General features: G+C 35.4%; 1 protein-coding gene across 1 annotated transcript; it reads left to right on the forward strand.

Moving 5' to 3' along the window:
• Nucleotides 1-3,064: 3,064 nt before the first annotated feature.
• Nucleotides 3,065-11,490, forward strand: LOC138168006 (low-density lipoprotein receptor-related protein 1B-like). Its single transcript, XM_069096975.1, has 3 exons — nucleotides 3,065-3,468; nucleotides 5,839-5,924; nucleotides 11,251-11,490. Exons 1-3 carry the CDS (start codon nucleotides 3,339-3,341, stop codon nucleotides 11,386-11,388), a joined length of 354 nt encoding a protein of 117 aa, XP_068953076.1. The 5' UTR covers nucleotides 3,065-3,338; the 3' UTR covers nucleotides 11,389-11,490.
• The last annotated feature ends 2,043 nt before the right edge of the window (nucleotides 11,491-13,533 follow it).

Genomic DNA, 13,533 nt, shown 5'->3' on the forward strand with positions numbered 1-13,533 from the left:
CCCTGGCAATCTTAAAAGGCAAAACAAATAATGAAATATGTACTCAGACTTTCAAATCATGTCAAAGTCACCTATCTTCATTATGATCCATATATAAGTTGAGCTATATAGGGGTTGGAGAGACATGAAGTATATAATTCATCAAGCATTTATTAAGTGCTTTTTCTTTTTAGAAAATTTGGATAAGATAGAATTCTTTCGTTTGGAAAGCTTATCAGCTTGTAATAGGATAAAACATTGTTTTCACAAACACCAATATAGAAATAAATTGTAATAAGCGATTTATAAAGGGAGGTCGTTACTGACTGAGGGAACAAAAAGGGCTTCATGGGATGGCATTCGAGTTGCCTTTTAAAATAACAGGAACGTTACACATGCGTTGTTTTGTTTGCTTTGTTTTGTTTTGTTTTTTGCCTTTCTTTTTAATCACATTGCTGAGCACAGTGCCTGGCACCTGACAGTTGCACAGTAAATGTTAGTTGATTGATTCAAATGCTGATGGGCAAAGAGGCTCTTGGGAAGATGCTAGGCATGTATGTGGGATAGCAGAGACTTTGACTGGGATGTAGAAAGAAATCATCAATATACTGTAAGATTAGATAAGAAGGAAAGGCATCTTCTGACTGTAGAGGGCCATGAATGTCAAGACAAATAAAATGTTTAAATGTTTACTCCATGGGGAGATTAATCTGGCAGTGCTGTAAAGAATGGATGGGAGGAATAGAACGTAGCAAGAATATTTAAGAGGCTATGGTAATTGTCCCCAAGGATGGTGATGAAACCGTTATTAGGCAGCAGTGGAACAAGAAAGGACAAAATGGATATGAAATTTCATGGATACCAAAATGACGGGTTTTAATAACAAACGAGATATTCGAAGTGAGGGAGAAGCGGCAATTGCCAAGTTTTTTCAATATAGGAGGATGGGTAAACGGTATCACCAAGGAAAGAAATAGTACATAAATAAGGACAAGTCTCACCAGTGACTTTTGATATGCCTCAGAGTCTGCTTACTATCTACAGTGAAAGCTGAGGCAGCTGGGATGAATTATTGAACTTGGCATCAAAAAGACCTACATTCAAATTTCGAGGCACAACATTTAACCTTTATGAAACTTTAAGCAACTCTGAAACTTGTCTATTAAGACAGTGACAAAAATCACAGATACTTGATTTATGTACAGTCAATCCCCAAAGGAAATTTCCAAGTGCTCACTCTCAAACCTGTTCAATCCCTCCCTTGTTCTTGCTTAATCTTTATCTCCATGTGTAGACACCCAATATATACATGTAAACACATGTATGGATATATGCATATGTAATTTATAAATGATTCTATTTCATAAACCAAAACTATTTTTGCTCTGTCTTATAATAGCAGTGAAATATGTGCAGATCTGCTGATAAAGACCTTTAATTTTATTGTTCCAATAAAAGCATTTAAATCATTACCTTTTAAAACGTATGCTGAAGGAGAAATATATGAAGTTTTCAAAAAACTACCTTCCTTTATTAATTATAAGAATCTCTTCTTAAATGAGCAATTTCAGCTAATTAAGAGCTCCAGTTTATTCCTTTTAGACAACATTCTGACTTTTCTCTCCTTATATTCATGTAACACTAGAAAAATGTCTGTTTTATGATGTTCTTAATTTTACATTCTTGGCTTTCTTTGTGTGAGTAGAGCTTTGAAGTAGAGGCAATACTAGCCAAAAAAAATTCTCCATCAACAATTAGATGAAATCCAATGCTCAGTCTGTTGTTGATCTAAATGTTACACTCTCATGGTGCGGTGGCTAAAGCTTCGCATAAAGGAAGCAGGACAAGACAAAACAGACATTCCATGTGTCAGAGGGAAGAGAGGGGCCTGGAGGGTCTAGCTTACAGAAATCACTGGCACAGCAAATTTTGTTCCACTTTTAACAGATGTTACCCTGAGTAGATTGAAAATGATTGTGAATAATCAAATCATATCAAACTTGCAGATTTTATTGAGCACCTAGTATCTGTTAAGTCCTGTGCTGGAAGCCACAATTACCAAGAGAGTGAAAACCCCATGACAATTAAAGAAAACCTTTAATGTTGTCATTTTTTGAGTCAGTATAATTCGTGTAGTGGTGATCAGAAGAATAGAATTATTGTCTCCAGTCATTGAACCTCACGGAATCTGAGTTGGGGGTTTTGTGGTTGTTGTTTTTAATCTGTAAAATAAGCATAGTAAGTTTTTCTTTTTCACATAGTTGTGAGGGTTGAAAGAGATAATGTGCATAAGCATCCTTGGTATAACGACAACCCAAGTGATGATTATTCTTACCTGAAGGCAATGTGGTATGGTGGGTAGCATGTTGCACTTAGACTAAGGAAGAAGTTCGATCCTTCCTCCAGGCACTTTTTGGCAGTGTGACCCATGGGGCAGTGACGATCTCTGTGAGTAGCAGTTTCCTCACCTGTTTAATGGGGAGAATGATAGTATTACCTTTCAGAGTTGTTCTGAGGATCAAACAACATAGCATTTTAAAGTGTTTTGTAACCTATAAAGTGCCATACAAATATGAGGTCTGATTATTTTATATTTAAAAGACGCTTGCTAAATAAAAGGACAGTCTGTCATGCAGAACTGGAGGTAGCAATTCTGGTGTCATTGTCAGGTGCACAAAACATGCCACAGGAAAAATCAGCATGAGAGTCACCATCAGACCAATTATTAAGACAGATTTGATTGATGGGGAGAAAGAGAACTTGGATTTGGGGATACATGGTCACCTTCGCAAAGAAACCCAGGGAGAGAGACAAGACTCTAAGTAGTTGTTACTAAAGAGAACGTTGTCAGGAGAAGGAACAGGCCAGGGTATGCCAGGGAGGAGGAGCTCACCTGGGGTACAGGAATGGAGGATAGCAGAAAAAACGAACAATTTTGTAGCTTTTTATTTTACTTTATTGTTTTTGCTAACCAGGAGCTGAGGAACTCTCTTCTACCTGCTGAAGGTATAGTTAGCATTATAAATGCCTAATAAATACGGATGGGTGCCCAGTGTTCATGTCCTAGTCGGTCTGCCCACCTCTGCACCCATATACATACAGAATCATAGCTCTATACTCAAAAGCTATTCTACAGTGATGATGGTGATGAGTGATAGCTAGGAGAGTTATACATACGTTGATATATGTGTATATATGTCACTTTATAGTTTATAAAGCAAATTCTCTCATTTTACTTGTTATATTGTGAATGTGAATATTCTAAGATGCTATTATTGATAATGGATTGATTTTCTTCCCCCAAGTGTAAATGCTGGCCTGGATTTCAACTGAAGGATGATGGTAAAACATGTGTGGACATGGATGAATGTTCTTCCGGTTTCCCTTGTAGTCAGCAATGCGTTAATACATATGGAACCTACAAATGCCTCTGTACAGAAGGGTATGAAATACAACCAGATAACCCAAATGGCTGCAAATCACTCTCAGGTAGGCCACTGAACTTATCCAGGGATGCAGCAGCAATTATAAATAAACAACTTGAATTTTGGAGCCTCTCTTATTGCCTATTTTCCTTTGGTCTGCTTCCAAAGAAGCAAAATCAATCCTGGCTTACTAGTATATAGAAATCTGCTTTGCTGTGATTTTGTATTCCTTACACATATTACTTTGTGCATAATTACAGTGTATGATGATATTTTGAATTATTAAGTGCTCACTGGGCTTGGGGAGTTCTCAGGAGCAGCAGAAAGAAGTATCTCTGGCATCACTGCTGTGTCACATGTTCTTGGGAATAAGTTTGGCCTAGAATGTTAAATAGCTTAGTAGGACATGGCTCTGAGCTGTAATGCCCAATTCACTTTCTGCTCCATTAAAAATCAAAGTTGTGACCGCATGTCTTGCCTTGCTTTTGTGTGTGATAATTCAAAAAGGGGCTTCAGTCACTGATGGTAAATCACTGACAAGTTAAATCGTGAAACAGATTGGCGGCACCTTTGTTTCCAAGGTAAATTTCCTCCTACCTCCTTTTGGAATGCTATAAGGAACAGAGAGGAGAAGTTGCTTTTTGGACTAGTTAACAAAGCTGTGTCCGTCAATAAGGGGGAAATCGTTCTGGGGGGACTATCCCTACAACTGGTTGGTGGATTCTCCGGGTCCACTCATTTGCTCTCCTCCCATTCCGTTTGTAGCTATTCTTCCCTTCCTGCTAACACTTTTATCTGTATCGTGAAGTCAGAAATGGGAAGTAATTGAACCATTTGAATTTGTTCTTTCATGGAAGCTTACAGAAAAGTTTTGTGGATGGACCAGGGGAAAGCTGTGACTAAAATGGAGGTTATAGATAATTTGTCCTTTCCATAGAAATCCTCCAATATGAATAACTGGACCATGTGTGTCATCTCTTGCATTGCACATTACTGTGTATGAAGCATTAGTTTCTATTGCTCAAAAGCTCAGTTTCTGAAGGAAAATGCATTTTGTTCTGAAAAACACAATTGGGAAATTATCTCAATAATATTGATTTTTTTGTTACAAAAGTTCAGCCTTTAAAAAAAAGTAAAACAGGGCCTAATAAACTATAGAACATGTTTTACAAGCATAAAACAAACCCCAATTTTATATATTTGTAGAGGGGGGATAGAAACTTCATTGATATAAGGAAACTTGAAGACCAGAAATTTTTCTTCAGTTCATGGTCTTAGAAAGTTTCTTTGGTTATTAAAAGGTTAAGTAACTTCCCCGGGGTCATACAGTAAGGATGTATTAGACTTGAACTCAGGACTTTCTGGTACTGAGACCAGATCTTCTATTTTACCACTCTCATCAATATGAGCAGTATCTGCTCTAAAACTAAAGAAATTTGACCAAGTAAATAAATGTATTCATTTTGCATAAATTATTTCCATGAGGGAAAGTACCTGGCTTTTAGACTACTTGTCCAAATAAATGGTATTCCAAATTATAAAAAGTATTTATCATGCTGATAGATTTTGTCTAGGAAGTCAGTCTAGGTGATGAGAGGACTAAAGAAAGCCTGACAGTATATTTAGGGACTTGTCAAATCTTTATCTCATCTAATTCTAGGCTTTACAGTTAAATAAGGAATTTATAAAACTAGGATAGGGTGGAAAGGAAAGAGCAATGATCAGAATTAGAAAATATGACTCCTGCAGAAAAGTAAAAAGAACTGTGATAATGAAGGCTCGAGGAGAAATTTGGTAGTCACCCTTAAGAAAATGGAAAACTTTCAGGAATACTATTATATTATTATTATCAGATGAGGATAAAATAAAAACATTAGTTAAAAGAGTAATTTTAAAGGGATAAAGGACATATTTCTGGACATAAGACAGTTCTGTGGAATGGGTAACTGAGCCAAATGTGGAATATAATAATATTCTAAATATCTAGAAAAATAAAAGTGACTATCTCTTGAGGTGTGGGTCTGCCACAAGGATGAGGTATGCATTAGATGCTATTTATAGATCCAGTCAGGTCAAATTGTTAGCTAAAGAAAACTATGGTGTTTTTATTAATTAGTTTTAAATCGATTAATTGTCAAGATGAGCAATGAGAAAGAATTATGACAGATTGACTGTTGCTAGGTACTGGTCACCTCCTTCATAAAAATTACTTGTTTGTATGCTTTAAACGTTCACTGGGCAGCTTACATTTCTCTACAATTTGGGATATATCCACACTGTGGGATCTTCTGTTTGTGACTAATAATTTAAGAGGATAACATATATATTTTAAAATTTACATCATTGTATTCACACAGGTAAAAGAAAGCCGAGTGGAAAAAGTTAACAATGTTAACAAAGTTTATCTAATATATTCTTTTTTCCATGGATTTAGATGAAGAGCCCTTCTTAATTCTTGCAGACCATCATGAAATAAGAAAAATTAGCACTGATGGATCCAACTATACACTGTTGAAACAGGTACAGTGTCGTGATCATGACTGATTTTTAATGCTTATTGCTTTGGTTTTGTTTCATGATGTACCATTTGGAAGCAAGAAGCATTGTCACAACTTGAGAAATGTGAGCATTTTTTTAACCTTAATGTAGAAACTCTCATAGTAAATGAGGGTTCACATGTCTGTGTGGAGATACAAAGAAAAATAAAATGTGATCCCTGTTCTTACTGAACTAAGACTAACATGGAGATGACAGCTTTAAAATGACTATTGTACATAGCAGAAAATGAAGATGATTTCCAGTTCTGATTTCTTTTCATGTATTACTGAAAGAAATGAAATTGTTTTTCACTAACCATGTTTTTTTTTTTACATAAATAGCAATTAACTTACCTAGAAATACCTATGAACTAATTGATGACATTTCAGCAGTGGAAGCTTGCCTTTGTGCAGGATGTGTCAGAGTTGGGTAGAGCCTGAAGAGGGGGCAAGGAATAGGCATTTATGTAGCATACCTATGTGCCAGATGCTATGATAACTGCTTTACAATTATTATCCATTTCATCCTCACAACAATCCTGAGAAGTAGGAGCTGTTATTATCCCCATTTTACATTTAAGGAAACTGAGCTAGACAGAAGTTGTATTTCTCACTCAGCATCACACATAGAACTTCAGCAAAAAATCACCTATGGATGCCAAAATTATACTCCTTTCTTTACATTAATGAATTTAGATAAAGGAAATCCAATTTGAATTTGACACATGAACTTTAATTAATTGAACCCACAAACACATGTGCAGAAATTTACATTGTGAACATATCTGTGTAAGTAAGTTTCTGGGGTTGGATTTAAACTCCGATCTTCCTGCATCCAGGCTTAGGACTCTCTCTCTCTCTCATATATATATATATATATATATATATATATATATATATATATACTGTGCTGCTTAGCTGCCTTAAACTCCGATACCCTTGGCATTGAGATCATCTCTCAAGGAGAATCCTTAGTAGTGAGTCTAAGTACTAACCCAGTAGTGAGTCTAGTACTAAGCCAGACACGGAATCTGCCTCTGTGCTTCTACTTGAAGGTTGCAGTTTAGCAACAACTGCCAGGCTTTTCATTCACTGTAATAATCTTTTAGAATCCAAGGTCACCTCTAAACCCTGAAGAGGTTATTCTTAAAGAATAGTTTTTATCTATGCATGCTAGACCTTAAATATATTCACCAAATTTAGAATATGTGTTTTTAATAGTGTGTTTTTTTTTTTTTGGATGAGAATTAATCAAGTAGCTTCAGAAATGCTAACCAATTAGATTTAAGCTGTACCTTTTATTCTAGTGAAATTGTGTGGAGAAACACAACACAATTTCCCAAATTAATCATCTTGAACCAAAGGGTGCAAATCTTCAGCTAAAGAAATGAGAGAAGCAAATAGGATTTTGATGAAACCAATTTTCAGTTCTGAAACCACTGGGATAACAGCAGCTTTCAGACATTACTTTGGCCATGCCCTCTAGCTATTTTAATGTATCTTCCCTACTATTCCATAAAGAGAATAATGCACTCTTCTTTTCTGTGGATGCTATTTAGAGGAAGACTTACGAAGAAATGGACAAGTTTGGTGAAATGGGAATATATATGTGCACATTTTATATTATAAATTCATATATGCGTAATGAATATAATAGCTAGCACTTATCTGTGACTTAAGTTTTGCAGAGTACTTTACAAATATGAATTCATTTTACTGTCACAACAGTTCTTGTGGATAGGTGTTGCTATTATTTTACAGATTGAGGAACTAAATAGAGGTTAAGCGATTTGCCCATGTTCACACACCTACCGGTAATAAGTGATTGAGGGAGGATATGAACTCAGGTTTTCTGACTCCATGCTCAGTGTTCCATCCACTGTGTCATCGAGCTGCTTGTAAAGAGATACACACATATTCACAATGTAAATTCCTTGTACATGTTTGTGGTTTCAAGTAATAGTTAATGTGTCAAATTCAAATTGGATTTTCATTATCTAAATTCATTAATGCAAAGAAAGAAGGAGTATAATTTTGGCATCCATAGGTGATTATTTGCTGAAGTTCTATGCATGAATATGTGTGTTTCTAATATAGTCTCCTTTTAGTGCCCCACAACTATCATTGTTAAACTGTTCCTCCTGGGAGAGGGAGAATGATTATACTATAGGTTGCTACGATAGTTGCTACTATAATAAATTAATTAGTTGAATCTATCTGAAATATACTGGTTATAATGTAGAATTTCCATTAAACCTATATGCTTAATGCCCAGGTAGGTATGCTTAAATTTATTGACCTAAAGATTTTCTTAAGTGTTTATTGTGTGCATAGCTAAGATTTTCAGGTACTACATTTTTAATGGTAATAATGTGCAGTACCTTGAGAAAGCTTAAAAGAGTTTCTAAAGGCACGGGAAGGTGAGTTAACTTGTCCAGGGTTACACAAATGGTAATTGTTAGGAAGGATATTCCAGATTTAATTGGTTTTCCAGGAACAAGGAAGGATTTGCGTTGAGCCATCATTATACCGTTCTCTGGTTTCTTGTTGTGACCAAATGGAATGTGTATGTGTGGAACTTGACACTGGTTCTCTATTTCAGTCTGATAGCAGAGAACAGAATGTTTCTCACATAAAACTAACTAGTCAGCATTGGCGTTTTATAGTGGACTTGACTTTATTAACATCATGTTCTAACCTACTGATGTCAGAAATGCCTCAATAAGCCCTAAGTACCGTAAGAGCCTTAACTCTTAGAATGTTTAGTGTCTAACAAGACTCAGCCTATATTGGCTCTAGTCTTGGATCTTCCTCAGTCATGCAGATCTTCCCATTCCATTTAATTAAATACTGTGCTTGGGATATAAAGGGTGAAAAGTTGTATCCTTTCTCCTGTTGTTCAGCATAAATCCTACTAGGATAGGATAAGTTTTTAATCAGAACCTTCCCTTTTTCTGTAGCATCTTTGCCACAACTATGTGGCACAATGGATAGGGCACTGGGCCTGGATTTAGGAAGAACTGAGTTCAAATCCAGCCTTAGGCACTTACAGGTGATGTGACCCTGGTCAAGTCATTTAACCCTATCTGGCTCAATTTCCTCATCTGTAAAATGAGCTGGAAAAAGAAATGGCAAAACCCTCCAGTACCTTTCCCAAGAAAAAGCCAAAATGGGGTCATGAAGAGTCAGATATAACTGAAACAACTGAACAACAGCAACAAAACAAAAGCATTTGGATACTTCTAATGATCCTGTGAAAGAGATAGCATGAGAATATAGAGCAGAGAATAAACCTGTAATTTCATTGGTACAGGCAATTTCAGAACGTGGACGTTCTCTCTACTGATAAAAATGTGTACCTGCTCTGCAAATTATAGGCTTATACATTTGCTTGAAGAACTGAGAAGGCCTATCGTTTGCTTGGGATCACTCATGTGTCAAGAGAAGAAAGCTGAACTACTAACTCTAGGCCAACTCTTTATCTCCCACACATTGCTGTCTCTGTATATTATTAATATTAACATTATGGTTTAATAATATAATTATACACTTTGCGATTCCTTTTTTTTTTGCAGAGGAGGAAACTAAGTGTCAGAGAAAGTGATTTTTTACAAGGTCAAGGAAGTAAGTGATAGGCCTAAGTTTCTGACTCCAACCCCAGCAATCTTTCCATTATGCTGCACTGAAAACTTGGGAACACTGAGTGATTTTTATAGTTGATTTTGTGTTTGGATTCAGTCCAGGTCTAAGAACTATAAAACCCTATAAAACTGAAGCTGTCAGTATAGTTAAACCTTGAGACAAGTTCTAAAATGCATCTAAATTCCTGGGATCCTTAAGGCCTACTAACAACCAGAGAGATAAACCACTGGCTATCTTTTTTTGTCCTTAAGAGATTCCCTGCACCCATTTGAATTGGAACTGGTACCCTATCCAGCTGTTGTTGTTTTGTAGATAAGTCATTTAGAAGTTTTCCCTCCCCATTTGGGGTTTTCTTAGCAAAGATACTGGAGTATTTTGCCATTTCCTTCTCCAGCTCATTTTACGGATGAGGCAACTCAAGTAAACAGGGTTAAGTGACAGCTAGTCACATGGGTGGTAAGTGTTTAAGGCTGGATTTGAACTCAGGTCCTTCGGACTCCAGGGTCAGCACTCTATCCACTATGCTACCTAGCTGCCCAACTAACTTATATTTGATTAGAATTATCCTGAATCCACTGATAGAAACTGACAGTGTATTTCATGGAGGACTTTGCCCACTGGCATTACCCCAGTTAATTATTAATTCATAAGTTTTTTACATATTCATAAACCATTCTTGAACAATGAGAAGTCAGTCCATGTGTTTAAAACTCTCACCTAAGATCTTTTAGTCCACTGAGCAAGTAAATCTATCCAAACAACAGGTTAAAGTTAAAATAACCCCCAAGCAATCATTTGAACAACTATATAGCTAAGAAGATGCCCAGGATCTGGATACACAATCCCCAAATCAAATCAGTCAGACTGCAGAACTGCCAAACCAAAGATCTGTAGCTGCCAGAAACTCCTCAACTGCATTTCTGTTGTGTTACCTGCTAAAAAATTCATAACCATTAGTCTGAAGGGAGACATTTCTTCACATTTCAACCATGTAGAATAATCACATGATGATTACTCAATTCCCTTTCGGCCAAATCCACACCTAAGGTTATATCTTTTAAATTCTAATATAATACTGTATCGCCTAAGGGGCTATTCGAAGCATGAAAGGGAAGGAAGCTCATCTATGTTGTTGTTGGGACAAGAGCATATGGGGAAACTAAGATTTCTAAGCCTTCTCCCCTGTCTTTCAAATGATGTCTATGCAAGGCTAGCTTTAAATGTTCAGAGGTATTTTTTTTTCTACCTCTCTGATTCAGAAATGCTCTTCCTCCACCTTCTTTGGTTAACTAACCAAGTAATTTAGGAAATGTATTCTAAGCTAAAATTAGACTGAAGTTAGATCACTAGTATTCACATTTACCTCCTTAAAGGTAAAATTACTTAAAAAAAAATCATTATCTCACAATACGGTTCTGTGTTGCCTACTCTGATTATTTTTCTAAATAAATCATGAAGCCATCTTAAATATGTAATATAGAAATATGTAAACACACTGGGTTCTTTTATTGCTTGAAAATGCTGTTTACTTTGACTATCATTATATGACATTTGCTTATGAATATATGATTACACCTGTGAGCTCATAACATGCTGTGGAAAAATATTTGTCTAAAATACAATGTCAAAATAAAATAACATTTTAAGTTTATCCCTTTTAATTTTAGGGATTAAACAATGTGATTGCTATAGACTTGGACTACAGAGAAGAGTTCCTTTATTGGATTGATTCCAGCCGACCCAATGGCAGCCGAATAAATAGGATGTATCTAAATGGAAGTGACATTAAGGTAACTAGAAATTAACAGAGATGGAATTACTAGAATAATGTTATTAGTATGGTTGAATGGAATAAGTGATGTTAGTTGATGATAATGACCCAACTTGTATAGAGAATTAGATTGGCTTAAATTTCACATCTGTACAATATAAGTTGAGAAACACTTAAAGGGTAATAAGGGATTTTTTCATGATCATATTTCATTAGGGCATATTACCTATGATAAGATAAAATCAAATCAGGTAAATATAATTTGAGCTTTTTATCACAACCTTAGAAAGCATGATGAATGCTTCTGGTTTTAGTTAATTGCAATCCAAGATTCAATTGTCTTGATTTATATAGTACAGAATAAGTTGAATTTGACAACTGGTAATTATAGAATTAAATAAAAGATTCTAGATTGAAAATTTAGCAATCTGAAAATTAATTCACAACAGATGGAGATAATTGAATGTATATATGTTAGATCATGAGAGTTCTAATTAATACTTTTATGATGAAATTTCATGTTCCAACTTCAGATATGGAAAAGCTTTGTCAAGTTGGGATTACTGTCTCCCTTTCTGTAATTATCATCCTGAGTTTTAGAGCAAAATAATCTCTGCCAAAGATTATTAACTCCATTAAGATGTGTATTGCAGTCAGTTATAAAGCAGTTTCTAAGTATAGAGAACATGGCAATAATTAAATGTTTTAGATAGTCTGTTTTAAAAGCATAAGACATTGGTGAATTTTTATTTAGGATAAAGGTTTTAGATCTTTCAGAAACTCATTATAGCATAGGCTATATTTCCCCAATGCCAAAAACAAACAATTGATTCAACTATCTCACTTAAAAAAAAATCAATCAAACCTCCACTCTTCCATATTGATGTTGTTGGTGTTCAGTTGGGTCCAACTCTTTGTGACCCTATTTGGGGTCTTCTTGGCAAAGATATTGGAGTGGTTTGCCATCCCTTCTCTAGCTCGTTTTACAAATGAAGTAATCAAGGCAAATAGGTTTAAGTGACTTGTCCAGGGTCCTACAGCTAATGTGTCTGAAGCTGAATTTAAACTCATACTTTTTTCCTGATGCCAAACCTGGTACTTTTTTCATTATTCCACCTAGCTGCTTCCACATTGTCAGACCAAATAAAGTCAATTAAATATTTCACTTTCTAATGGATGGCTTAAATTTAACTTTACCACTGAAAGTCATGTCTTTGTTCAAGTTTGTATCAAATAATTCAGGTTGGTTTTATATATTTTAAGACTCTTGGGTGTTTTAGCCAAAGTGGTCATGATTTTATTGTAATACCTTTCACATTTCCACTGTTGCACTCAACTTTATTATAGCCTGGTACGAAGCCACAGAATTGCACATAATGCATCTTTCTTCCCTAGGGCTTCCTGCTTCCTTGGTCAACTATGAAATAGTTGGCCATCCCCCAGCATGCCCTTTTATGAAAGTAGTAGTGACTTGATGCCTGTTCTGATTTTAAAAGTATATCATATAGTACAGACTTTTCTGTCCTCTAGTCTAATGTGTACACTTCGATGACATAACTGATGTCTTCAAACTTTTCTGCTGCTGGCATTGGTTTTGCATAATCTAAATTATTTTTGTAAGTTGTATCCAAGTGATATGTACCTATAGATTCAAATTAATGTCCCTGAGAAAACTGATATTTCTTCCCTTCTCTGTATTTTATCCATAGAATGAATAGAAAAGAACATTACCCCCCAATTCAGTCATTTTAATTTACCATGTACCCAACAAGAACCCCAAAAGAATTTATTGCTACTTAAGATTCTACCAAATGAGATTTTTGGTCATTTAATATATGCCACATTTATATAAATACATCTCATTTTCCAGGGAATTTATTCTTATGATTAGCCAGAACCGTAGCAGAAGTTAGGTAAGAGAATATATATTTGACTCTGTTAGTTTGTATTCAAGATGCATGATACAGAGTTGTTATTTTTTTTTTAATTTCCTTTCTACTTTTTTTTCATTCAAGTAGTGAAAGGAGTGTTGGCAGAGCAAAGAAAACTTGTAAGAAATAATAAATGTTCTCTAGGGTGCCCGTGAAATATCAATGGTTACTTTTAATTTTTGTATATATTTCTTTGATCCATCCTTCCTTCCTTCCTTCCTTCCTTCCTTCCTTCCTTCCTTCCTTCC

The sequence above is a fragment of the Petaurus breviceps genome, unplaced genomic scaffold (assembly GCF_028583685.1).
Source record: "Petaurus breviceps papuanus isolate PSGF00001 unplaced genomic scaffold, PetGlider_PUasm1.0 349995, whole genome shotgun sequence".
Lineage (NCBI taxonomy): Eukaryota > Metazoa > Chordata > Mammalia > Diprotodontia > Petauridae > Petaurus > Petaurus breviceps.